Source organism: Ascaphus truei, chromosome 1, assembly GCF_040206685.1.
Source record: "Ascaphus truei isolate aAscTru1 chromosome 1, aAscTru1.hap1, whole genome shotgun sequence".
Taxonomy (NCBI): domain Eukaryota; kingdom Metazoa; phylum Chordata; class Amphibia; order Anura; family Ascaphidae; genus Ascaphus; species Ascaphus truei.
In genome coordinates this window covers 370,645,041-370,672,127 of record NC_134483.1, presented here as the reverse complement: position 1 = coordinate 370,672,127, position 27,087 = coordinate 370,645,041, and the positions used below count along the sequence as shown (strand labels likewise).

General features: G+C 41.9%; 1 protein-coding gene and 1 long non-coding RNA gene across 22 annotated transcripts in view; one reads left to right on the top strand and one right to left on the bottom strand.

Annotated features, from left to right (window-relative positions):
• SORBS2 (sorbin and SH3 domain containing 2) overlaps window positions 1–27,087 on the bottom strand; it is a 293,997-nt gene that overhangs the window by 47,711 nt on the left and 219,199 nt on the right. For 13 of the 21 annotated variants that reach the window (XM_075610127.1, XM_075610126.1, XM_075610132.1 and 10 more), the window contains 5 exons: window positions 21,127–21,396; window positions 16,260–16,343; window positions 12,513–12,569; window positions 4,680–4,729; window positions 36–214 (listed from right to left, as the gene is read on the bottom strand). In XM_075610127.1, coding sequence (XP_075466242.1) covers window positions 36–214; window positions 4,680–4,729; window positions 12,513–12,569; window positions 16,260–16,343; window positions 21,127–21,396 — 640 coding nt within the window. The remainder of the gene's footprint in view (window positions 1–35; window positions 215–4,679; window positions 4,730–12,512; window positions 12,570–16,259; window positions 16,344–21,126; window positions 21,397–27,087) is intronic. The other 8 variants (XM_075610136.1, XM_075610139.1, XM_075610142.1 and 5 more) reach the window with 3 other exon arrangements.
• The window catches only part of LOC142500815 (uncharacterized), an 85,314-nt gene that overhangs the window by 27,370 nt on the left and 30,857 nt on the right, over window positions 1–27,087 (top strand). The gene's annotated exons all lie outside the window — the stretch shown is intronic.

The window sequence follows — 27,087 nt, the reverse complement described above, 5'->3', positions numbered from 1 at the left end:
GTCTAGTACTGCAGATCTCCCCACAGCTTTCTTACCTTTTTCCCGGGAGGGAGAAGAAGGAGAAGAATTAATGGAAGGTTTTCTCGGGGTGCTGTGTGTGCCTTGAGCTGCGGCCCGGCTCAGGCTGACTCTGTTTGCATTCTGATCACTGTGCGCTTTCGGATGTCCGACGCTGGGCTCAGACTTCCTTCTTTTTCTGAAGTCACTTGCCGAACTTAAAAAAAGAAATAAAGAGCATTTTAGTTACGTGATTCCCATAATGCTACCAGGTATAACTTTAAAAACATGATCAGAAAATGTGGTGATAGTGGACCCGTATGCAGTTATTCAGCTGGAAACAAAATGTAGCCCTCCAACTCCAAAGCAAGCTACCAACTCAAGATAAGGCCTCGTGTGGTCAGCGTGAGCGAGCGCCTGCCTGGCGCTTAGCTGCTTGCCGAAGCAAGCAATTTTGATTGTGCCACTCGCTGGTGCGTCACGTGACTGGTACACCCAATGAGGGCGAACCAGCTCTGTGACGTCATGGCCGCGCCCCCCGCGCACACAACTAGCTGGCCAGGAAAAGCACGTCCAAGCAGAGCACGTGACGTCACCGCGCACGAGCGCTAGCTCCCTGCCTGGCCGCAGCCTAATGGGTCATATTTACTAAGACGTCTTCTGCTATAAGACACCTTCCAGCCCCAGTGAACTAAATGGAAGGTGTCCTATGACAGAACTGCTTAGTAAATATGACCCAATATCCCTATTAGAATAGATTAGATGTGAGCAGTGGGACTGGTCAGCAGAATGAAAAAGCATGTTTAGTGGCATACAGGCATACCCGGGTTAAGGACACTCACTTTAAGTACACTCGCGAGTAAGGACATATCGCCCAATAAGCAAACAGCAGCTCACGCATGCGCCTGTCAGCACGTCCTGAACAGCAATACCGGCTCCCTACCTGTACCGAAGCTGTGCGCAAGCGGGGAGACTATAGAGCCTGTTACAAATGTGTTATTTACATCAGTTATACACATATATGACGTTTGCAGTACAGTACATGGATCAATAAGTGGAAAAAAGGGAGTGCTTCACTTTAAGTACATTTTCGCTTTACATACGTGCTCCGGTCCCATTGCATACGTTAATGCGGGGTATGCCTGTACATATAGTATTCGAGTATGTATGTATATCTTTATTTATATAGCATATGTACATAGTGCTTCACAGCAGTAATACATGTGACATGATAATATAAATAACAAATAACACATTATGGGAATAAGCGCTTCAGAAATAAAAGTAACATTAGGAACAGGAGTCCCTGCCCCGAAGAGCTTCCAATCTAAGTGGTAAGCAGGAAGAACACGCAGAGACAGTAGGAAGGTGTTCTGGTAAGTGCATCTGCAGGGGTCAAGGTCGATGTGTGAAGTGTATAGTTTCTGGCACGGAGCTACCCATACTGTATGCTTCGTTAGGGAGGTGGGTTTTAAGATTGGTCTTAAAGGTGGATAGAGAGGGTGCTGGTCGGGTATTGCGGGGAAGGGCATTCCAGAGGTGTGGGACAGTGAGTGAGAAAGGTGGGAGAGGGTTTTAGATACAAAAAGGATGGAGAGAAGACATCCTTGAGCAGAACGCAAGAGTTGGGAGGGTGTATAGCGAGAAATTGGGGCGGAGATGGAAGGAGGGCCGATATGTAAAGAGTGTGAAGCCTTAAAAGTGGGAGCTATGAGAGGGATTTCAGCAGGGGAGACGCCGAGACAGATTTAGGAAAGAGCAGAGTGATTCTGGCGGCAGCGTTTAGGACAGATTTTAGGGGAGACAGGTGAGAGGCAGGTAAGTCGGACAGTAGAAGATTACAATAGTCGGGATGGGAGGGAATGGGGACCTGTATCAGAGTTAAAGCAGTAGAGCAACAGAGGAAATTATATATCTTTGTAATATTGCAGAGGAAAAAATTGCAGGTTTTAGCAACATTTTGAATGTGAGAGGAGAATGTGACCCCTAGACAGTGTGCTTGGGATACTGGGTATATGATAGTGCTGACAACAGTAATGTAGACGGGGGCAGTAGGGCGAGGCTTGGGAGGAAGTATGAGGAACTTTTTGACATGTCAAGTTTGAGTCGGCAGAGGGTCATCCAGGATGATATCGCAGAGAGACATTCAGAAACTTTAGTCTGTACAGCAGGTGTAAGGTCAGGGTTGAAAAGTAAATTTGAGTGTCATCAGCATAGAGGTGTGACAAGGTCACCTAGAGAGAGTGTGTACAGAGAAAAGAGAAGCGGTCCCAGGACAGAGCCCTGGGGAGATCGATAGAGGAGAAGGAGGGCTGGCAAACGAGCGATCGATGACAGAGAGATCATAGTTACAGTACATAGTAGATGATCGATAGAGGAGGAGGAGGTGTTAGCAAACGAGCTACTGAAAGTACGATGGGAGAGGTAAGAGGAGATCTAGGATAGAGCTCTGTTACAAATACCAAGAGTATGGAGAATGTGAAGGAGAAGAGGGTGGTCCACGGTGTCAAATGCTGCAGATCGGTCGAGCAATATGAGCAGAGTATAATGACCTTTGTCTTTTGCAGCATGGAGATCATTAGTTATTTTAGTGAGGGCTGTTTCAGTGGAATGAGCAATGCAGAAGCCAGATTGTAGAGGATCTAGGAGAGAATAGGTGGTGGGAAATTGGAGCAAGCGAGAGAACACAAGACGTTGAAGGACTTTAGAGGCAAAAGGCAGGAGGGAGACAGGACGTTAGTTAGAGAGACAGGCAGGGTCAAGCTTGCTGTTTTCGAGTACTGTAATGGTATAACTGTTGCATGTTTAACGGAGGAGGGAAAGGTACCAGAGTAAAGGGACGAGATGAAATGTGTGAGCGTAGAGATTAGAGCAGGAGCAAGAGGTTTTAGGAGATGGGAGTGAGGGGTGGGAGTGAGGGGAGGGAAGGGAGGGATGGGAGTAAGGGGCGGGTCAAGAGGGCAAGTGGTAGAGGAGTCAAGAACAGTCAAGAGTAGTTACGTAGTCATTAAAATACAAGACAAAACTAATACATATGTGGAAAAATAATACACAAGCAATACAAATGACAACTAAAAAACAATGCACAATTTTATAAGCATAAAAGTAAACAGCCATTCAACCAAATTTCACAATAACAAGCTCAATTTCATTTCTATTTACTCTTATGATTAAACAGTTCAAAAACTAAATTCAATTATACAAAGTAACAATCCTGTCACATAGACAGGCAATTTGTAACAACACATGATAATAGATGACAAAACATGGCAACTTATGCTGAGCAGAAACATTGCCAAAAAACCCTGCTCTTATACAATGATAGGAATAAAGCCAATAGATTGTAAAACATAAGACATGATTTGTGATAAATGGTTCATCAGTTAATTAACAAAGTTAATAAAACAACAAAAGTATAATCTAGAAAATTGCTCAGACAAAGTGAGCTTTGTTTTCCAGTTTGATTTACTCATTCCCGTTTTCAATATGCAGTGAAGCCGACTTTGTCATACTGTACATGGGAATATTAATTTGAATGTGGTTTAATTCTTCCCAAGCAAGGTAAAGATCCAGGGGGGATATTCCAATTTTTCCCTTGATTCTCTGGATGCAAGGTTTGGCGCTGCAAGCAGCACAGTGGCGCGCATTGTGTGCTTCTCCTCTAGAAAGGCATAGTGACGTGCGTGATGAGGCGCACCGCCAAGACGGATATGGTGCCATACAAACTGCAGTGTGTTTATTATCAGCATATAGATATTCAGCATCATTATACATTGCGGCGTGCTAGTTATAAGCTAATACTGTAGATAATCAGCATCGTTATACAGTGCAGCATTTTCGATAAACATATTATTAATTCTCACACACAACCACCCCCTCACTCATTCTCTCTCCCTCCCCTTCATCTATCTCCCCCTTCTTTCTCTCTCCCTGCCCACCCTCCTCTCTCTCCACCCTCCTCTTTGTCTTTTGTTTTGATGCATTGCTCCATTTTTTGTTTGCGTCAACTGTAATAGAGTGTTCCATACATTTTATGCAAATTGTTACCCAGAGAAGTCTACCTGGATTTTTTTTAAACCAAATACAATAGAGAAAGGTGATGCACAGAGACGTAAAGTTTGATACACCTCTTTATAATCTGTGCATCATGTAACTCCTCCCTAACTCCTCCTATACACACTTGCTCTCATTCATGCCTCACTGCCATCTCCTCCCATGCAAATGGTGTTAACCTTTTCATTTAATACTGACTAACCTTAAAACTCACCCCACAAATCAAGCATCCCAATAGGCTGCACTCATGGCTACAGTCCCACACCCACAGTGACTCCTACCACCCACTGGTGACCAAACACTGCCATCTATAGCACTTATTCCCTCACCTGCTGTCTCTGTAAGTTCCCCTCAAACCTCTTAGATTGTAAGCTCTTCGGGGCAGGGATTTCCTTTCGTATTGTCTGATTTTGCTGCACTTATTGTATTATTATAATTCCCTGTACTGTATTCTTTGTGAAGCGCTGAGTACATTTTTGGCGCTATATAAAGACATACAATACTCCCCAAGCCGACACACACAACGCAAAACATGGAACAAAGACCTTGATACATAAAAGTGATGCAATTTCTGTCAATTTTGCTCCAAATTTGCCCTGACACCAAGCCCAATGTCCTTCATTTCTTACCTGTAGGGTCTCTCTATATCCTTTTCTATTGACGACTGGTATAAGGAAGTCTGTAAAAACAAAAACAAAAAAAGAAGATGAAGTTATATGAAATTAAAATTACTGCCGAAATCTTGTTTGTTTTGTGGATTCATTTTTGTCATTGTGGAAAAATAACTTATAATTTCATGAAAGTAAATCCTTACCATTCTTAATTTCAAGCAGCAGTACACGCTGATTGTCATTTTTGACATTTTTTTTACTATAGAAGATCTGTCCGTGGCCTTCCCAAATCTGTTTTTATTTGTAAAATGCGATGCACTGTCCATGAGATATTAGCATTTGAATATTAAGTGTCTGGGAAGTTAAAATGAAGCGTTTGCCAGATCTCATTGCAGTCTAAGGCTGCATCCCGCCCGCTGCGCCGACAGAAACTCCTGCTCTCAAGAAAACTGAGAGCAGGACTCGCTACGGAGCGCTAGGCCATGCACCCGGCGGTTCAGCCAATGAGGGCGAACCTGCCGGGTGATGTAACGGCCGCGCCCTCGTCACGTCCCCCCTGTCTTTCCCCCTGCATAACGGGGGACTCGGCTGCACGCGCCGCCAGCCTCGCAGGCGCATGCAGCGGGCCGCAGCCTATAGGTTGCCATGGAAACCCAAGAAGCTAAAGATTAAGGAAATCGTGATATTTAACACTAGAAAAACATAAGCAAAAAGAACAGAACATGCTCAGGGGGAAAGATACTAACATTATATGATTTAAACTTATATAGGCATCTGGGGGGGATTGCCGCTTTAACACACTCCCAGGAGTTTAACACATAAACGGGAAGGAACATACATTTTTGAGTCGTAACATACATTTATCTACTAATGCAGCGGTGCGCAAACTGTGGGGCGCGACCCCCAGGGGGGGCGCGACACTGCCGACGGGGGGCGCGGGGTTTACAGAGGCCCCGCGCACTTCCCGAAGGCACTTAAATTAAGTGCCGGGGGAGCTGCAGGGCCTCTGTAAACCTAACTTACCGTGGCTCCGGCGGCTTCCTCCCTGCGGCGCCATGGCAACGTGGTGTCAAAATGACGCTGCGAGGTCATGTGACGTCACGTTGCTATGGCAACGTGACGTCATTACGCCGGAGCGCGGGTAAGTTGGGGTTAAGGGGGGCGCGGGAGCGAGGGGACAGCCGTCAGGGAAAAAAGTTTGCGCCCCCCTGTACTAATGTATGGGTTTGCGAACCATATGCAAAGTGCTTGTGCTTGCCTTATGTGGGCTTGGAACTTGTGGTCTTTAAGACACTGGATGGAAATGCAAGCAGGGATATGTGTGGCTGTTCAGACTTTATGAATGTGCAGGACTTGGGGATGGAGGGGCTTGAAGCAATGTGAGGCCAAGAAGGGCAACCTCCCTTCATATGTAAATACTGTGGGGGGTTTTACATACGGCATAAGCCCTGGTTGCTGAAATGGTGGGTTTAAAGAGGCAGTCGATGCAGCCCTTTACATTTTTCTTTTTTAATGTTTGTTTTAATACATGCAACATTTGATTACTTTTATTAGAAACTAATTACCTAAACTGCTGATCGATATGTTCTCCTGTAAATCGATCAGCAAAATCCTGCTTCCCAGGGTTCACTAAATGGCTGCCTTTCAGTTTCAATCAATTCTTCAGGCAGTGTAACTCAGCAGCTACAATGTATTCTTATATTACTACGGTAACATTATCTACTGTTACAGTTTTCAGATCAAACTACTGGGAATATTGGCAACATGTTATCACAAACAGGAAAGTGTTGCAAAGATCTTGCACTGCTGGGGAAGTGTGTTAAAACCTGCTATAGAAATAAAAGGATGCTCATTATATTAAAACTCATTAAAAATGGCATTGAGTTGAATTAAAAAAATAAAGGTGGTAAGTATTATCTAATACTACAGTACAGAACGGATAAAAAAAAGAAAACCACACACACGTAGGATATTGCTTCTTTAAGTTGCTTTTCTTGTCTTACAAAGCCTCTTTTGGGGTCTATGGAGCTTTGCTTAGAGCACAAAAGCTGAGTTTACATACGGTGGTCTTCTGATATAGACAGTTCAACATTTTGGTTCCATAGCTAATTACAATCCGGATTTTGACCTGTTGATTTGGAAAATGCGCTAATGAAACATGGTCACTTATGTTACATTAAACATTCTATATACTATTAAGTAGCCATTCTGGGCTGTTTTCTGATGAAAAATGACAGAAAAGGGGGGGGGGAGTTTGCAGCTAAAAATGGCCACTTTGAGGTCTATAGAACGACCCCCTTAGTGTTCCTGATACCTTTATCTTTGATTGGATTCTCATTTCCCTTACATTTTGTTCACAGATTGTATAGAACATTTTTCAAAGTATGCGGCGAGACTTCATGACTTTTGTATGCAGAAAAACGTTTGGCAATGCAGATTTATGTAATAAGAGGACAATATCAGAGAATATCATTTTAACCTCTGATTTTTACACTTCTAGCTAGAATGTAAGGGTGTGAGACTCCCATTTCTTCCACACTTCTAACTAGCTGTGTGATGTGGTTATAGACTGTGTAGACTAAATAATAGAATCTGCTTTTCCAATTCTTAAAACAAAATGGGAATACAGTACAACTTCCAGAATATGGCAAATCATTTCTCAGAACAACCTGTATATTGTGCATATAACTTTTTGATGTTCTAGTCCTAATAATTTTTACAAATGTAAAAATGAACCTCGACACAGGCGGAGCATTCATTATAATATGATAAATAACCTATGAACAGGCCAAACAGTCTTTAGAATAGTCACAATAACTTTACGATGTGCATAAAAATGTATGGAACATGCTTTAAACGTGTGAAGCTGAGCAGGGTGATTTCCAGACAGGTTACAGAATACAATTTAGAATGTATACAAAATAACATTAGGAACGTGATGAATAATCTTTAGACTGTGGATACAGCCTTCACAATGAGCATGTTAAACCTTAGCATGGGCAGCGTAACCTTGAAAACATGCAGAGAAACCTTTAACATAAGCAGAACAACATTTGAAGTGACCAGGATAAAGTGTAGAACTTGCCAAGCACTATTTAAACAATCAGTGATTTGCACACACAACATGCCGTAACCATAGATATGGTAACCATAACCATTTAATGGTAATATATATATATATATATATATATATATATATATATATATATATATATATATATATATATACATAGTGCAGAATAAATGAGTTCTTCAGTATTAGGTGATACCTTTTTTATTGGACTAACAATTTATGTCTTGGACAAGCTTTCGAGAGTTCTCCTCTCTTCATCAGTATTGCTTGACCTGAAGAAGAGAGGAGAACTCTCGAAAGCTTGTCCTATGACATAAATTGTTAGTCCAATAAAAAAGGTATCACCTAATACTTAAGAATTCATTTATTCTGCACTATCGCAACTGGACTAACACGGCTATTTTCTGCTTTATATATATATATATATATATATATATATATATATATATATATATAAATAATTATATATATATATATATATATATATATATATATATATATATATATATATATATATATAAAAACCTGTACAATTTTTTCAATAATAATGAGAATATTGCTTCATATATATCACTGAAAACGACACAGTGGGGGAAACAACATTTCAAATACAAGCCTCTGTTGAGTAGAGATTACAATTATTTGGAGCAAGGAGATTAAGTGATTTGCCCAAGGTTATACAAAGCTAACGGTATACAGGGACAATACTATTAGGTTACTGTTTTTTTCCTAATCAAGACTGAACAAATAAGAAATTAAATAGTAATTAATAACTTATTATAAGCATAACAAAAATAGTTGCGGTCATGTAATGTCCTCGCTAAGCTCATGTTAAGACGGCCCTTATTATACCAAGGCTCAACATTTTCCCTTCCGTTACATGTGTGGATATGATCTTTGCAAACAGATACTGTATGCGATACTGCTCCAAAGTAGTGTGAAATCCATCATTAGGTGACAACAACTCTTTAAAGCAATCACTTCATTTGCGTCCAAGATTACAGCTAGAATTAGACACATTCTGCAGCTCACGCTGACCACGTGGTGTCATGCTTTCCATATACTGTAGCACATCTCTACTTCAAATACATACTACACGCTGTGAGCCACTCTACTATATATAACTTGATATATAAAGTACCATTTGAACTGTACTTGCATGTGGTAAGCGTTTGGCATGGTGTTTTTTTTAAGAAGGATGATATTTCACTTAGATGGAGATGCATCTTAGAGTTTTTATATATAAAAATGTATATTTTCAAGGGCTTAATCTTACCTAGATATGGAAATAATGCAGCAACAGTTACAAAGTTTTAGTCGTCAATGCCTGAATTACGAAACAATTTAGAGAAAATCGCAATGGCGGCCATTTTTATGAGACTTGGCAAAAAAAAAAGGATTTTGGAGCAGTATTTCTACAGAACTGAAAACCGCAAGAGGACCTGACAATGAATGATGTGATGAGGATAAAAAGAGAAAGGAAAGGCGATTATGGTTAAAGTCATAAAAAAAAACACATCAGGGGTATGCAGTGCAGTATAATATGAAATTCTGTACTATTTTCCTTAAAACAGTAGTTCATATTCACCAGAAAAACGGACCCATTTCACAAATTGGCATACTGTATATTATGTCAAAGTAATTAAATACACTTCTGTTCTCACAAAACGCCTTCTAATTAAAGCATTGACGCACCAGCAGTGTAATGACACTCCTGGCCTGTGATTGACAGGAGAGTCCTTCCCTACAGAACAGGTTTTTGCAGTAATTCGGATGGTGTTAGGTGAGGCTACAGTGAGCAATGGGGATGAACAGCTGAAATCAATCAACTTTCTATTCTGAGAAGCAGATGAGTTAGAAGTGAGAGGAAGCGCACTGTATTTACATTATAGTATGTATATGTGTACAGCATACATTTATACGTATACATGTATTTAATATGTATACATTTTATGTTATGCGTTGGAGTTTTATTGAGTTGTTATGAAAACATGTTATTTTAATGGAGACTCCTGAAATTAAACTGCAGAATTAGGAGCGGGTTCAATAATGGGAGTTAACACATCTAATGTGGCTTTAACCCAATTTAAAGAACATGTTAAGTAATGCCATATTCTCTACCAAAACTAACGTGGCGTTAAATGTATTTTACTCCTGGTAAAAGGCTGATGTTCACTTATACTTCTAATATGTAAAATTAGATGCATTTGGGCCTAAATAATATCTATAGCAGTTTTACAGAGCAGTGCTATGGTTAACAGTGGGATATTTGCTGTGTTTTTTAAGTCATAGAATATATAAGTTTGGCGCTATTGACAGGCTTGCCGTTCCAATAGAGCTATTGGTCTTGGAGATGGGTATATTTGCTATCAGTTGTAAAAGTATTCGGGCATACACAAAATGATTAATTCTTCATCAAAAGCCAGACAAATCAATATATTCAGTTTTATTACTCGAAATCACTATGCACAAAACCACATACACACCGGACTAAATAAAACACCACTCCATAAGGGTATGTAAATATTGTTAATAATAAATATATAAGACCCATGCATATCACTAATATCTCCAGGTACTGTAGGCCGAGGAGAAGGAGAATACTGAAGTCTAAGGCTTTCAGAAATTGGTCTCCGTTAATGACTCTGTTTTGCATATGCACAGACATGCTACACTATCAGCAGACATCCAAACTATAAAGAAATGACTCCCATTAAGCACATTCAAGGCGGCTGAATTACAGGTGTTAGTTCTGAATAAACCAATGTTTGGCTGCTTTAACGCTGCTTAGTGAATTTGAGCCGTAAGCCCTTATTCAATATTCTGTGGAGCCATCTTCCCTGCGCTGCAGTCCCATTTCTTTTGAACGGAGCGGGACTCTGAACAGGGCCCTTAATGTCATGTCTGAGCAGTACTTTGGGGGCAATTGCATTCTTAATCATTCAATGTTGCCCCCAAACTCTCAATCACTAAGGTGTCCTGGTAAATACTGCACAGGAAAATTCATTATTTAATTTGAAACTAGGGTATCTCATTTTAAAAATGGCATCTCAGAGAAGACAGCCAACGTGAGCTTGGTCCCATGGCTGATTGCTGACATTTTCTGAATGGATTTCACATCGGATTATATTGTGCACATTTTCATGCCCCTGATTATAAATAGAGATTTCAGGTTGGAAAGTTTGTGCAGAAACGGAAAAGAATGGCATGTTTATTCACAGATGAATATGTTAATTGAATTTTTATGGATCTTTGCCTCCAAGCCTCAAACAGCCAATATTACAATCAGTGCAGAATTTCCATTGGGAAGGTTCTTACATTCGAAATGTCAAATACGTTATAATATACTGTACCTATTAAAATTATATATAGGGTGAAGAATACATTACAGTATCTGTACACTTGTGAACCCTTTTACTGACATGAGCTACATTGTACTCAAGGTGCCACTAAAAAAGTACTGATACTGTGCTTGAATGTCAGAGCACATGATACGTGGCAACATGGATGCAAAACTTAAGACACCTTTTCAAGGTCTATGGCAGTGGTTTTCAACATTTTTTTTGGTTAGGGAACCCTATAATTATATTGTGAAATGCTGCAGAACCCCAACCCTCTCTAATAGCGTGTCTGAGATCAGATGCATTGTAACTAACCCCAACCCTCTCTAATAGCTCGTCTGATATCAGATGCATTGTAAAGAACCCCAACCATCTCTAATAGAGCGTCTGAGATCAGATGCATTGTAAGGAATCCCAACCCTCTCTAATAGCGCGTCTGGGATCAGATGCATTGTAAGGAACCCCAACCCTCTCTAACAGTGTGCCTGAGATCAGGTGCATTGTACATTTTTCTACATTTGGTTCAATTTTCAAATGACCTGAAAATTGCAGGAAACCCTTTAGGGATGCCCGGGGAAACTAAGGGTTCCTAGGAACACTTGTTGAAAAACACTGGTCTTTGTATGATATACTTTATTTATGCCAGAAGAATAGAATGGGGAAAGTTTATTTTTAAAGTATACCTCTTATCGCGTAAAACAATGACTGTTTAGGTCTACAAATAAAAAGTAATCACACTTTATAGTGGTAAGCATGTGATCATTATAATAACCCTACAGTATGTGCCATGCATGCATCAAAAATATAATAATATGGGGGGGGTGATATATCAAAGCAAATTTTTAACAACATTTTTCTCGTGTCTCTTTGTTCAATGACTCAAAGTCATTGCTCCAAGTTTTGCAGAGTTTGCATCACTTTGCGAGTTCACCTGTGACAACAGGACGAGTTAGGGATTCAGATTATAAATAGATGCATCAAACTCTGCGTCTCCATGAGTTACTTTTATTTATCTTATTGGTGGCAGAAACGTTTCTGTAGCAATCACCTTCTCTCACATTTGACGCAAATGCAAGAAGAGAATGGAGCAGTGCATCAAAGAACGCTTCCATGCGCGCTCTCTTTACCTGGATACATCTCCCCCATAGTATTTCAGTACAGGGCTGCAACACATTGCAAATGGTAAAAAGGAGCATCTTTAATAACAAAACGAACCTGTAGAATAAATCCGTAATTAAATAATAAATAACTGACTATATAAAAGACTGACTATGAATAAATGACTGAATATGGCATAAAAATGAGCATGTTTCCTTATTATATTATACATCTTGTCACATGGACACACGTAGGCATTTGTCATGTATTTTGGAACCATCGTACCCCTTATCTCCTGTGCACTCAGACCATGCGAACAAAGAATAAGATTTCATTTACCTCAGTGGGAACACCAGGGGTACTGTCTTGAACATAATCCAATAGTTTTTTAGGAGGCTGGTGGCAGACACAGAACAAAAAGGAAGAGGTGAGGAGATGAAATGGAGGATCATCATGACAGTAAAACGTAATGAGACATGGGGTGTGGGAACAGTTAGTAAAGGGAGTGATGGCGGCGTCAGGTACCACAAGAGTGACTTAAAAGATGAAGAAAGATAGCTATTGGGAATGACAACAAACCGTTATTAAAGTTGGCGAGTGGGATGTGAAAGGTCTCCATGCAAAGCTATAGGAGATGATAAACACACCTTTGGTGATTGCTATGACAAAGTATTACTTTAGTGCAACAACACACATCTCAGAACAAATTATTCAGTGACTCAAACTACATGTACAGAATGCCACATAAGATGCTACACCAGGGCTGGCCAACTCCAGTCCTCAAGGGCTACCAACAGGTCAGGTTTTAACGAAATCCCTGTTTCAGCACACGTGGCTCAATCAGTAGCTCAATCTTCGGCAGTCTTTGAGCCACCTTACTAAGCAGGGATATCCTTAAAACCTGACCTGTTGTTGGCCCTTGAGGACTGGAGCTGCCCCCCCCCCTGTGCTACACGGGAGACTAAACTTATGAGTGAAACTTGCTGTTCAGAAAGTGCTGAGAATATTCTACCATGAAAATGCCAGTGAAGAACTTACACCTCATAGAAAGTGGTCCTTATTAAGTACCGATGCGTAAACAAAAGGAAAAGGGTTTTAATTAAAATGGCCATTTGAACGATCTCTCCAGGAAAATATAATGTGGGAAATGGATTAGTCCACGTGTAAATGGTCCCAATACAGAAAATGAAAGAATGTTTTGAAAACCTGCTGGATTCATTCCTATAAACGTCTTCAGAGAAACTAGTTTAGATATAACTGAGGCCCTAAACTACCAGTTATTTTGGATCTCGGCATCTCATCACACTATTTATAACCATGGTGTACAGATGAACTCTCCGGTTCCGGCCGGATCTCCAGGGATGCCCCGAGGGCAGTTCACCGGCTGCCCACAGGGGTATTTGTGCCCCCCCCCACAGTACGCATTCACCCGCTACTGCTTGTAAAAAGCTTTATGTGCGCACGGTGCAGGGGGCGTTCCCGCGTGGGAGCCGCGAGGAGGACAAGCCACAACCGTTTTCCTATTGGCCCATGTGCCACAGGACCATTAGACAGAAGTGTGATAATGACATCCCCTTCACATGTAAGTATCTTGGGGAGCAGATGGTCCGCGGAGTTGAAATGAACGAGGCTCAGCTCTGAGACCCCTTGCTTCCCAAATAGTGGGCAATATATATTCTTTTTTTTTTTTTTTTTTTTTTAAAGGCAAAGCTTCTTTAAACTCATGGAAAATAAAGTCAGTTTCTAATTTAGGTAACTTAACGTTATTTTGATGATTTAACGGAACTAAGTGCATCTGTACCCATAAGAGCAGAGGCATCAAGATACAAATTTCTATAATAAGCCTGAACAGGAATATAATCACGTGAATAACAATTTGACTGTACAGTATGCATAAAATTCCCAACTTAAAATTGTAATTATAAACTACTGTGCGTGTCTTACTCAGACCACACAAAATACTCAAATCCATCTAATTTCTACCAAACAACACACCACTTATAGTTGTCCTTTTTTAAATTTGGTTTGTTGCACTTATTGTATTATAATTCCCTGCACTGTACATAGGGTGACCAGATGTCCCGGTTTAGCCGGTTTTTGCATCCCCCTGGCAAGCGCACACTGCGCATGTGTGATCTGCACTTGCCGGCTACTCGTGCGCAAGCTTTGATTGCGCATCAGCGACCAGCAAACGCCATTCGTGCATCACAGTCGGCAAGTGCCAATCTTGACATTGATCCCGGTTTTTGACAGGACAAATATGGTCACCCTAACTGTACGATCTCTTTTGTTAAGTGCTGCGTACATTGTGCTACATAAATGAAGATATACATACATGCTGTATATATCACCCTTAAAATAAGAACTCACAATCTGATATACATCTATCAATTGTATAGAGAAGAAACTTCATATCTGACAGTTTTCAGTTCTGTCTATTTTGATTTAAGTGCTTTTCTGAGAGCCTTTTAAACAAGTGCTCCTTTTAAATAATGCCTGTCAGCTTTCTCACTTTTCTTCTAACGACTGTTCTATTATTGTTTCAGCCGGTTCTGTGGGGGTTATTCACTAAACTGCAATGGTGCCCTGATCGGCACTATCACAGTTCAATGAATAACCCTCTATATCTTATACTGAAAAAATATCAATGTAACTGCCAACCCCGCGGTCCATAGCCGCCCTTGTTAAATGTTCCTCTGGAATTTACTAATCACATGAATGAAGGGACTTGTGTTCATTTGATGTGGTTTGGATGCAAATGTCTTGGTCTGTTTCTCTTGGTAAGAAGACTTTATGGATTGCAATCATATATGAAACTTGTCTGGTGAACATGTTTACTTATATTCAAGGCAGATTAACTATGCACATGGCTTTATTTAAAACATACTTCATCTATACCACCAGCTCACGCTAGATGGTTCGAGCGTCTAACAACACTTGAAAGATGCAGGTATGTTTATCAGGAACATTAAAAGCTAACCAACTTCTGCATTACCATAAAACATATTGGGTTCAGATGTTTTATCTGCACATAAGCGCATTATTTTACATGGTACAGTAGTACAGTAACTGCCACACGTTGCCACTAGTAGTGCATGAATCCTGAAAGTGTGCTCATATTACAAAACGATATGTTTTCTATTTTACGGTCATACTTTGCAGACAAACGTGTAGTAAATGAATGTAAACCTAAATATTGCTCACACGTTTGCACTTTGAGACAGCACCGTCACAGCTAAAACCAAAGCCATCCCATTTCTCTTGGGCGGTGCAGAATGCAAACTGTGTGACTTCAAATGGTCACACCATATTTTAACCTTCACAGTGTCAGGGGATTGGCAGCACCAGAGTGCCACCGGACTTCCGGCACTTATGCGCTATGTCATCGCTTCATGACTGAGATGTAATCATGTTAACAATAGTGCTCCCGTTTCAATATTTTTCTACAAGAGCTATGTTGGTTGGAGAATATTAGGCTGTTAATTGTTCTGACCTACGTGTGTGTTTGTGTGTGTGTGTGTGTGTGTGTGTGTGTCAGAAAAGCAAAACAAATATTAATGGAAAGAACAGAAAGCTGCACGAGCACCACAGTGAAATCCAATAGCGCACACTTCAGATGTGAGATTTGTATATATTTTGCGTATTTAAATGACTGCAGCTTCTTTTCCAGGTATCTGTCCTCGTGAACACTAAATGACTATTTAGAGGTACATAAGTAAATATGTCCTCCGTTAAATCTCTCTCTCTTGCTGCTCTCCCTCTCCGTTTTCCTCGGTATGTGATGGCTTTAAATGTGTCGGTTTTGGACTACAAAACGTTTCATGATATTGTTAGGTGTTTTTACTTGTGCTTTCATTTATTTACTTTCAATACACTAAAAATAAAAAAAATTCCCGGAGATGACATTTTAGGGCTGATGTTATTTTGATGTCAGTAAAGAGGCCCGCAACATAAAGTTAATGTACCGTGAGGCATAAGTGGGAGGTAATGTACCATCATTATTTCTGTACAATGCAGTTCAGAAGCACTGCAGGCTTAGATTTTCCTGCCAGCTATTTTAGTTAGTTGGTATCTAACCTCACTTACCGGCTGTCCAAACTCCAACTCTGAAAAGAATTTATACCATGGCTCATTTTCTAAATCTATGTCATCTGGATTTATGCGGCCAGTCTGGAGTGGAAGTGAAGGAAGAAGGGAAGGAAATAGTATGCTAAGACAGAAGTGGAAATGCCATGTCACAATAATAACAGCAAACATGCACAGAACAAAGAAAGAGTGGGGGAAATAGTGAAAAAATGAACCGAGACATGAAGACGATTGTTATGAAGTGTTGGAAACCATTCCTTTTGTCTTCGTTATTTTAATTTGGTTTCTCACTGATTCACATTATTCTAAAATGAGTACAAAATAATTGGCATACAGGATGTAGCAATGCACTGTACATCACAATTTCTATTTCAATTGATTAAATCAGTGTTTCTAAATTATTTTCTTGGGACACTCCAGCCAGACCAGATATTAGTAATAATCAATAAATTACAGAGCACGTTTGCATTTATGGTATATATGAATGTGTGATTGGCTGGTTATACCTACAAAATTGCATGGCTGAGGTCCCAAGGAGAGGGTTAGGAAACACTGCTCTAAGTACCACCATACCCATTGCCCTAAGTACCACCATACCCATTGCCCTTAGTACCCACATACCTTTTGCCCTAAGTACCACCATACTCATTGCCCAAAGTACCCCCATACCTATTGCCCTAAGTACCACCATACTTTACTGTGCGGTACCATAGATGACAGTCGCACATACAGTTGTGTGAAAAGAAAGTACACCCTCTTTGAATTCTATGGTTTTACATATCAGGTCATAATAATAATCATCTGTTCCTTAGCAGGTCTTAAAATTAGGTAAATACAACCTCAGATGAACAACAACACATGACATATTACACCGCGTCATGATTTATTTAACAAAAATAAAGCCAAAATGGAGAAGCCACGTGTGAAAAACTAAGTACACCCTTACTGCTTCCATAGGAATTAAGATGCTAAGTAGCAGACAGGTGCTGCTAATCAAATGCCCTTGATTAATTGATCATCAGCAAGTGTGACCACCTCTATAAAAGCCGAAGTTTTAGCAGTTTGCTGGTCTGGAGCATTCAGGTGTGTGTTAACACAATGCCAAGGAGGAAAGACATCAGCAATGATCTTAGAGAAGCAATTGTTGCTGCCCATCAATCTGAGAAGGGTTATAAGGCCATTTCCAAACAATTTAAAGTCCATCATTCTACAGTGAGAAAGATTATTCAAAAGTGGAAAACATTCAAGACAATTGCCAATCTTCCCAGGAGTGGACGTCCCAGCAAATTCAACCCAAGGTCAGACCGTGCAATGCTCAGAGAAATTGCAAAAAAAACAAGAGTTACATCTCAGACTCTACAGGCCTCGGTTAGCATGTTAAATGTTAAAGTTCATGACAGTACAATTAGAAAAAGACTGAACAAGTATGGTTTGTTTGGAAGGGTTGCCAGGAGAAATATAAAAACAAAATAGGAAATGCGCTCAGGACTGTGACATGGTGATATAACAAGTGATATAGATAAACAACTTAGGTGAATCTATGATGTGATATACATGAAACAATAAATAAAGTGCTGTGATCAACCATAAAATTTAAATCTGTTACTAGGTATGTGATGGAGGTATGCTGCTGTATTCCGTGGACTGGCTCCACAAACCACACGTACTAGATAAAAACAAAAGAAGAGACAGCGCAAAACCTCATAGTGTAGTAATAAAATATATGTATATTGTGTGACAGCAGGTGAGTATCCCACGTACATCAATTTAGATATTTAAAAGCATGGCATGTTATGGACATGTTACCACTCAGCTACCGCAACAGCACACGACAGTCAGACCGATCGATGAGGTAGGTTCCTCTCTCTCACAAGGTGTCGTCTCTGCAACTTCTGCCAGTGTGTAAGTCGCAGGTAAGGGGGGAGATGTTGGCTTCAATCTGGAAGCCTTCTGTTCCTCACTGGATGCGTGTGTCCGGTATGCAGCAGACTTCTGATGACATCACCAGAGTCCCGTCGCGTGTTTGTACCGGAAGGGGCTAGATGGAAATGTCTGTGAGGATACTAGCCTCGCAATAGACTTCAATGTCCAAAGATGCAATCAAAGTGGCACTGGAACGCGCCTTCCAACGCGTTTCGTTATAGATTAACTTCCCTGACGAAGTTAATCTATAACGAAACGCGTTGGAAGGCACGTTCCAGTACCACTTTGATTGCATCTTTGGACACTGAAGTCTATTGCGAGGCTAGTATCCTCACGGACATTTCCATCTAGCCCCTTCCGGTACAAACACGCGACGGAACTCTGGTGATGTCATCAGAAGTTTGCTGCATACCGGACGCACGCATCCAGTGAGGAACAGAATGCTTCCAGATTGAAGCCAACATCTTCCCCCTTACCTGCGACCTACACACCGGCAGAAGTTGCAGAGACGACACCTTGTGAGAGAGAGGAACCTACCTCATCGATCGGTCTGACTGCCGTGTGCTGTTGCGGTAGCGCAGTGGTAACATGTCCATAACATGCCATGCTTTTAAATATCTAAATTGATGTACGTGAGATACTCACCTGCTGTCACACAATATATATATATTTTATTACTACACTATGAGGTTTTGAGCTGTCTCTTCTTTTGTTTTTGCCAGGAGAAAGCCTCTTCTCTCTAAAAAGAACATGGCAGCACGGCTTAGGTTTTCAAAGTTGCATCTGAACAAACCACAAGACTTCTGGAACAATGTCCTTTGGACAGACGAGACCAAAGTGGAGATGCTTGGCCATAATGCAAAGCGCCACGTTTGGCGAAAACCAAACACAGCATATCAGCACAAACACCTCATATCAACTGTCAAGCACAGTGGTGGAGGGGTGATGATTTGGGCTTGTTTTGCAGCCACATGACCTGGGAATCTTGCAGTCATTGAGTCGACCATCAACTCCTCTGTATACCAAAGTATTCTAGAGTCAAATGTGAGGCCATCTGTCCGACAGCTAAAGCTTGGCCGAAATTGGGTCATGCAAAAGGACGATGATCCCAAGCATACCAGCAAATCTACAACAGAATGGCTAAAAAAAGAAAAGAATCAAGGTGTTGCAATGGCCCAGTCAAAGTCCAGACCTCAACCCGATTGAAATGCTGTGGCTGGACCTTAAGAGAGCTGTGCATAAACAAATGCCCACAAACCTCAATGAACTGAAGCAACGTTGTAAAGAAGAGTGGGCCAAAATTCCTCCACAACGATGTGAGAGACTGATAATCATACAGAAAACGATTACTTCAAGTTATTGCTGCTAAAGGTGGTTCTACAAGCTATTGAATCATAAGGTATACTTAGTTTTTCACACATGGCTTCTCCATTTTGGCTTTATTTTTGTTAAATAAATCATGACGGTGTAATATGTCATGTGTTGTTGTTCATCTGAGGTTGTATTTACCTCATTTTAAGACCTGCTAAGGAACAGATGATTATTATTCTGTCCTGATATGTAAAACCATGGAATTCAAAGAGGGTGTACTTTCTTTTTCACACAACTGTAAGTAATAAATAAAAATGGTGCACACAGTACATACAAACGGGTATGGAAATCCCTGCATGTAGTGGCTTACAGTCTACATTGAACTATGAAGGTCGTATGGTAGCAAATCTGCAATGTTACAATGGGCCCAAACCCCTAATTATTGCAGATATGACAGCAACGATCCCTGGGTGTATGCTGAGAAGCGCGTCTTCATGCAAAAACAATGAAACCCTTATGTTTGTTTCAAGTTTAAGAAAGTTGTTGTTTGTCTGGCAGATCATTTGCCACTAATTAAGCAGGGTATACAACCCCCTGCAGTATGCTGATATATCTAAATTGTCTGCTGTAGCTAATTGCTCACTAAGACATTCTATATCCGTCGCAGTGGCCAATCAAGCCGAATGTACGTATTCACTTTTAGTGTGCAATACACACAATGAAATACTAACGTATACACAGATGAAGAAAATTAATGATTTGATGTTATTCACACAGAGGATGAGGCTGTGACGATAAGTAATATGGAAAATAGCTGAAGCGCTCAAATGCAGGTATATCTCAAAATGATAATAAGCCAGACCACTGTACCAGGGTACTAACAATTGATATAGTACCTATTGTGTCATATAATGGGTACTATCCTCCTGAAGACAGGTGGTGTGTGGTGCAACCCACTCACCATATGTCTCATTGGCAGGTTCCCCTGAAAAATATGCAAATACTCACATCCTGGTAGGGCAGGCAGGCAGGCTGTGCAGCTACTCAATGCAATACAGAGAAAAGGGAGACCAAAAAGCGCACCAGCACAAACGGAGCAGGAAGAAACCAGAACAAAAAAATGATTAAAAGGGCACTTTAATGTGGCAAAAGACCCATCCAATGCATTTCGAACGTCGCAGCGTTCTTTAAAAAGAACGCTGCGACGTTCGAAATGCATTGGATGGGTCTTTTGCCACATTAAAGTGCCCTTTTAATCATTTTTTTGTTCTGGTTTCTTCCTGCTCCGTTTGTGCTGGTGCGCTTTTTGGTCTCCCTTTTCTCTGTGACGATAAGTATGTTCACATGCACAATATGAAAGCTCCACTATTTACAGATACTTTATATAAGGGGTGGCTAACCATTTTTATCAGGTATGCCAATAAATGGGCACAATTTTTTTGATGAGCCACTGTCCTACTGCCCCCTCCTCCTTTCTCACTCAATTCCCCTCCTCCTCCGATCCCACTCAATTCCCCTCCCCTCCTCCTCCTCTTTCACTCAATTCCCCTTCCCCTCTTCCTCTCATTCAATTCTCCCTTTCCTCCTCTCTCTCTCTCTCTCTCAATTCCAGCCCTGTTTCTAAGAATTTTACCTTGGGGGGCAGGGGAAGGCATCCGGTTCCGTGGCGGAAAGGAGCTTGGGCCACACGGGCAGATGCGGAAGTTGGGCGCACGTCCCGGGGCTGATGGCATGAGGGGGCTCCGCAGCTCAGGTGAGATGGGGCCCTAGAGTGCACAGAGGACCCAGCGACCGGAGGAGGAAACCGGTGGAGCGCCCGTCCCCCTGTGTGGCTGATCCTCGTATCATCACGAGGGCCATTCCAAATGCCATCGCGGGCCACAATGCAGGCTGGCCACCCCTGCTTTATAGTGTATAATATCGATACAATAAAACAAGCAGAGTTGCGTTACGGAGGTTTAGGCCATCACTGAAAGGATCTGCTACACATAGTTTACAAGTATGATCTACCAACAAGATCAATAGGATGCAATGTGCATATGATTTTTTTTAACGAATATGGAGATCGAACAACCATTCACAGTCTTCTTTCACATACAGCATCTTATAAAGGCATTTAATAATAGTTACATAGTTACATAGTAGATGAGGTTGAAAAAAGACATGCATCCATCAAGTTCAACCTATGCTAAATTTAGACAACAGATACTTGTTCCTATTTCTTTACTTTCTTATTGATCCAGAGGAAGGCAAACAAAAAACCCCAGTGACATATCATCCAATGATATTTCATAAGGGGAAAATAAATTCCTTGCGGACTCCAAGAATTGGCAATTGGATTACTCCTAGGATCAACATCCTTCCCATGTATACTTATTTGGTATATCCCTGTATACAGTACCTTTCCTTTCTAAAAAATATGTCCAGCCTTTTTTAAACAAATCTATTGTATCTACCATCAGAGTCTCCATGGGTAATGAATTCCACATTTTAACTCCCCTTACTGTAAAGAACCCTTTCCTTTGTTGCTGGTGAAATCTCCTTACATCCAACCTTAAGGGATGGCCCCGAGTCCTTTGTACTGCCCGTGGGATGAATAGTTCTTTTGAAAGCACCTTGTACTGTCCCTGAATATATTTGTATATAGTTATCATATCCCCTCTTAGACGCCTTTTTTCTTATGTAAAAAAATGTAATTTAGCTAGCCTCTCTTCAAAAGTTAGATTGTCCGTCCCCTTTAATAATTTGGTGGCTGTTCCCTGCACTTTCTCTACTTCCATAATGTCATTTCTAAAGAGTGGTGCCCAAAATTGTACTTCATATGCAAAATGTGTTCTTACTAATGCTTTGTAAAGGGGCATAATTATGTTTACTTCCCTTCCATCCATTGCCCGTTTGATGCAAGATAAGATCTTGTTTGCCTTTGCAGCTACTGCATGACTTTGGGCACTATTGCTAAGCCTGCTGTCTACAAGCACTCCTAAATCCTTCTCCATCAAGGATTCCCCCAATTTATCCCCATTTAATTTGTAAGTCGCCTTTTTATTCTTGCTTCCCAAAAGCATAACCTCACGTTTATCTGTATTAAACCTCATCTGCCATTTACCTGCCCTCGTTTCCAGTCTCTCCAAGTCCTTCTGGAGAGAAATTACATTCTGCTCTGATTCTACTACCTTACACAATTTAATATCATCAGCAAAGATGGATACTTTGCTCTCAATGTCAACCTCAAGGTCATTAATAAACAAGTTAAAAAGCAGGGGTTCCAGTACCGATCCTTGAGGTACTCGACTCACGACCTTAGCCCAACCTGAAAAAGTTCCATTTATGACAACCCTCTGTTGTCTTTCCTTCAACCAGTTCTCAATCCAGGTGCATATATTTTTACTGAGTCCAATTTGCTTAATTTTGTACACCAACATCGTGTGGAACTGTATCAAAAGCCTTTGCAAAATCTAAGTAGACCACATGAACTGCATTACCCTGGTCTAAATTCCTACTTACCTCCTCAAAGAAACAAATAAGGTTAGTTTGGCGTGATCTAATCCATGCTGACTATTACTAATAATTTTGTTTTCCATTAGGAATTCCAGAATATTATCCCGTATTAAACATTCAAGTAGTTTTCCCACTATTGAAGTCAGGCTTACAGGTCTGTAACTCCCTAGTTGTGATCTAGCTCCCTTTTTAAATATAGGCAGCACATCTGCTTTACGCCAATCTTGTGGTACCGAGTCCTTGAATAGTAAATGTAATGGTTTGGCTATTACTGAGCTTAACTCCTTGAGAACTCTTGGATGTATGCCATCGGGGCCAGGTTCCATATTTACTTAAATTTTTTCAAGCCATCTATGAACTTCTTCCTCAGTTAACCAATAATATGGAGTTTGTGGCTTCCTTCTGCGGCACTACTATTGAAGTTGATTCTTCCCTGGTAAATACAGAGGCAAAAAATTTGTTTAATACCTCTGCTTTTTCCTTATCTCCAATAATCTGACTGCCCATCTCACACTGAAAGGGTCCTATATTTTCTTTTCTCATTTTTTTGTTATTAAGGTACTTACAGTAGATCTGAGCATCCTGCGGTGTTGTGGAGGAGAACAGGACAGGCTTCTGGGGTAGCAACTGATTCTCTCTCACTGTGACAGTGCCTCCATCTCTTGCAGGCCCCAGGGATGTGGGGACAATCCCTGCAGGAGAACTTATTTCCCCTCCCCCTGACAGATTGTAGTCTCAGGCAGGAAGATATCTTTGAACAGGATCACTATTTGGTACACTGGCAGATGGAACAGCATACACAGCATACTTCACTTCATGGGGCTTCACCCTCAGGATGTACCCTGGACCTCCACTCCAGGCCAAGGGATGCTGAAGCAGTCCTTGCTCTTCCCTTACTCCTGTAAGGAGCCGTAACTCACGCCCTCCTCGGCGCGCTTTCTCCTTACCTAGACCCGCGACCTGGTGATCCACTCCTGGCAACACGTCTTCAGCACCAGCCACCTCCAGCTGTCCCATTAAGAGCGCGCGCATCCCGCGTGGGGATAAGTGCAGTGTCCTCTGGTCCCACCTCCTGTTTACGTCCTCGCGCTGGCATTGGGGACGCGCAGCGCGCACAGGGTCTGCCTCCTCAGACCTCGTCAGGAATCCTCCAAGCTGCAGGTTACTCATTGGTTGCCCTCTCCTACTTATGCTCAGCTGCCACACTAACAAATTGGCTGAGCATAATCCTATGTTCCTTTGTGTTCATTGCTTCCTAGCCTTGCAGTCTTGTCTTGTCCTCTTGTGAAGGTACCAGGTCTGCATCCAGTGATTGGACACTCACAGACCTAGTCCCACCGCCTCTCCTGTCAATCAAGAAGCTACTGTGAGTGGGAAAAACCAATGATAACTCCTGGCAGGCCTGCTCTTACCAGGATTTATGCCAGGAGGGGGCAGACTAGTAGCTAAGGAAACCAGCCTGGCTACACTAGTTTAAAATCTCCAACCTTTTTAACATTCTCCCCCCTAGCACAGAAGATCCCTATACATTGGGGTGCAATCAGTCCCTAGCATAAAGATGGCACCTCTCAGAATGTGCTTCTCCTATTCAATAAGATAGAGATATTGCTTTTAGACTCGGTGAGACTATTATTGTTGCTTGGAGACTTTATTTATGATGAAGTTGGTATTTAACACATGCAGTTGAACTCCCTATTTTTTTTTGACTATGTAGACTTAGAAGAGCATCTCTTTTGTGTAGATTATGTGTGTTACTCAGTGAGTGAAACATTATGCATTCATTTGATTTGACTTTATTCTTATACCATACTTTTTTCTTGGCATACTGTATGTTCACCATTGATGCACATTTATTAGAGGGGGCCATCACAATATATACTGTAGTTGCTTGCAGCACTTTAAGATATTTTTTGTCTTGTCTTATTTGTAATGAATGCATTTTTTTATATTCACGTTGCAGCCATGTTCTACTTGTTTTCTTTTTAAATTTGCTCGCAGAATTTCAGTTGCGGTCCTTTGCACGTCGTCACCCATTCTTGTCAGGTGTTAATTTTCCCCCCTTTCTGTGCTCATAGAATAAGCCCCTAACTCATACTACTGATTCCCAGAAACAAAAAAACAAGCACACCGGGGGTTATTTACTAAAGTCTCTTGGCTGCAAAACTGGGGCAAAGTTTATTCAAAAGAATTGCACCATGTCAATGAGAGGAAATATTCCTGTTGTTTTCAATGGGATTCCCTTTCTTTGATAAATATGGCTCTGTTTTTTTGCACTGGTTTTGCAGCCAGGAGACTTTAGTTGATAGATCCCATGGCGTTTCTAAATTGACAGGAGTACGTGTCAAATGCCACTTCTGTTAGCATCAATTTATCAATGGAAATGGTCATCTTTGTTAAGAGACCCTGACATCTCTAGACACAAATAAGTAGATTTTTCTCATGTCAAGTAACGCACCTAAGATGACAGGAGTTGAATGTTTGGGTTTCCCTATATTCTCTATTACTAGAAAACCTGTCAGCTTATAACACACAGAAATGTGGACTGACAGAACTATAAATGCACTGAATCTTCTATGGCAGCTAAGAGCACACTTTCGGTGGTTATAACATTCTGAGGGGACTATTCATAGCCTGCGTTAGATTGTGTATTGTATTTTAATGTTACCGTACGTCTTCTTTTAAAGCTACAGTACTTGTCATTTGTAGGTCTTTGAGAAGTGTCATTTTCTCCTATATTATTCAGTAGGGTTTGCCGCTTATTGAGTAAACAAATAAAAACACAGTGTTGCATTATTTTAGAAGAACTCTAACTTCTTGTATTTGTCTTTAGATTATTTTTTTGTGAGGGGGTGGGCGTGGGTGACTGACCTTTGGGGAGTCCCCGTGGTGATGTACGAGGTTGCAGATAAAGCCAGCCTGGGGGTGGGCGTCGGTGACTGAGCTTTGGGGCGTCCCCGTGGTGAATTACGAGATTGCAGATAAAGCCAGCCTGGGGGTGGGCGTCGGTGACTGAGCTTTGAGGCGTCCCCGTGGTGAAGTACGAGATTGCAGATAAAAGCCAGCCTGGGGGTGGGCGTGGGTGACTGAGCTTTGGGGCGTCCCCGTGGTGATGTACGAGGTTGCAGATAAAGCCAGCCTGGGGGTGGGCGTGGGTGACTGAGCTTTGGGGTGTCCCCGTGGTGATGTACGAGGTTGCAGATAAAGCCAGCCTGGGGGTGGGCGTGGGTGACTGAGCTTTGGGGAGTCCCCGTGGTGATGTACGAGATTGCAGATAAAGCCAGCCTGGGGGTGGGAGTGGGTGACTGAGCTCTGGGGAGTCCCCGTGGTGATGTACGAGATTGCAGATAAAGCCAGCCTGGGGGTGGGCGTGGGTGACTGAGCTTTGGGGCGTCCCCGTGGTGATGTACGAGGTTGCAGATAAAGCCAGCCTGGGGGTGGGCGTGGGTGACTGAGCTTTGGGGAGTCCCTGTGGTGATGTACGAGATTGCAGATAAAGCCAGCCTGGGGGTGGGCGTGGGTGACTGAGCTTTGGGGAGTCCCCGTGGTGATGTACAAGATTGCAGATAAAGCCAGCCTGGGGGTGGGCGTGGGTGACTGAGCTTTGGGGAGTCCCCGTGGTGATGTACGTGGTTGCAGATAAAGCCTGCCTGGGGGTGGGCGTGGGTGACTGAGCTTTGGGGCATCCCCGTGGTGATGTAAGAGATTGCAGATAAAGCCAGCCTGGGGGTGGGCGTGGGTGACTGAGCTTTGGGGCGTCCCCGTGGTGATGTACGTGGTTGCAGATAAAGCCAGCCTGGGGGTGGGCGTGGGTGACTGAGCTTTGGGGCGTCCCCGTGGTGATGTACGAGATTGCAGATAAAAGCCAGCCTGGGGGTGGGCGTGGGTGACTGAGCTTTTGGGCGTCCCCGTGGTGATGTACGAGATTGCAGATAAAGCCAGCCTGGGGGTGGGCGTGGGTGACTGAGCTTTGGGGAGTCCCCGTGGTGATGTACGAGATTGCAGATAAAAGCCTGCCTGGGGGTGGGCGTGGGTGACTGAGCTTTGGGGAGTCCCCGTGGTGATGTACGAGATTGCAGATAAAAGCCTGCCTGGGGGT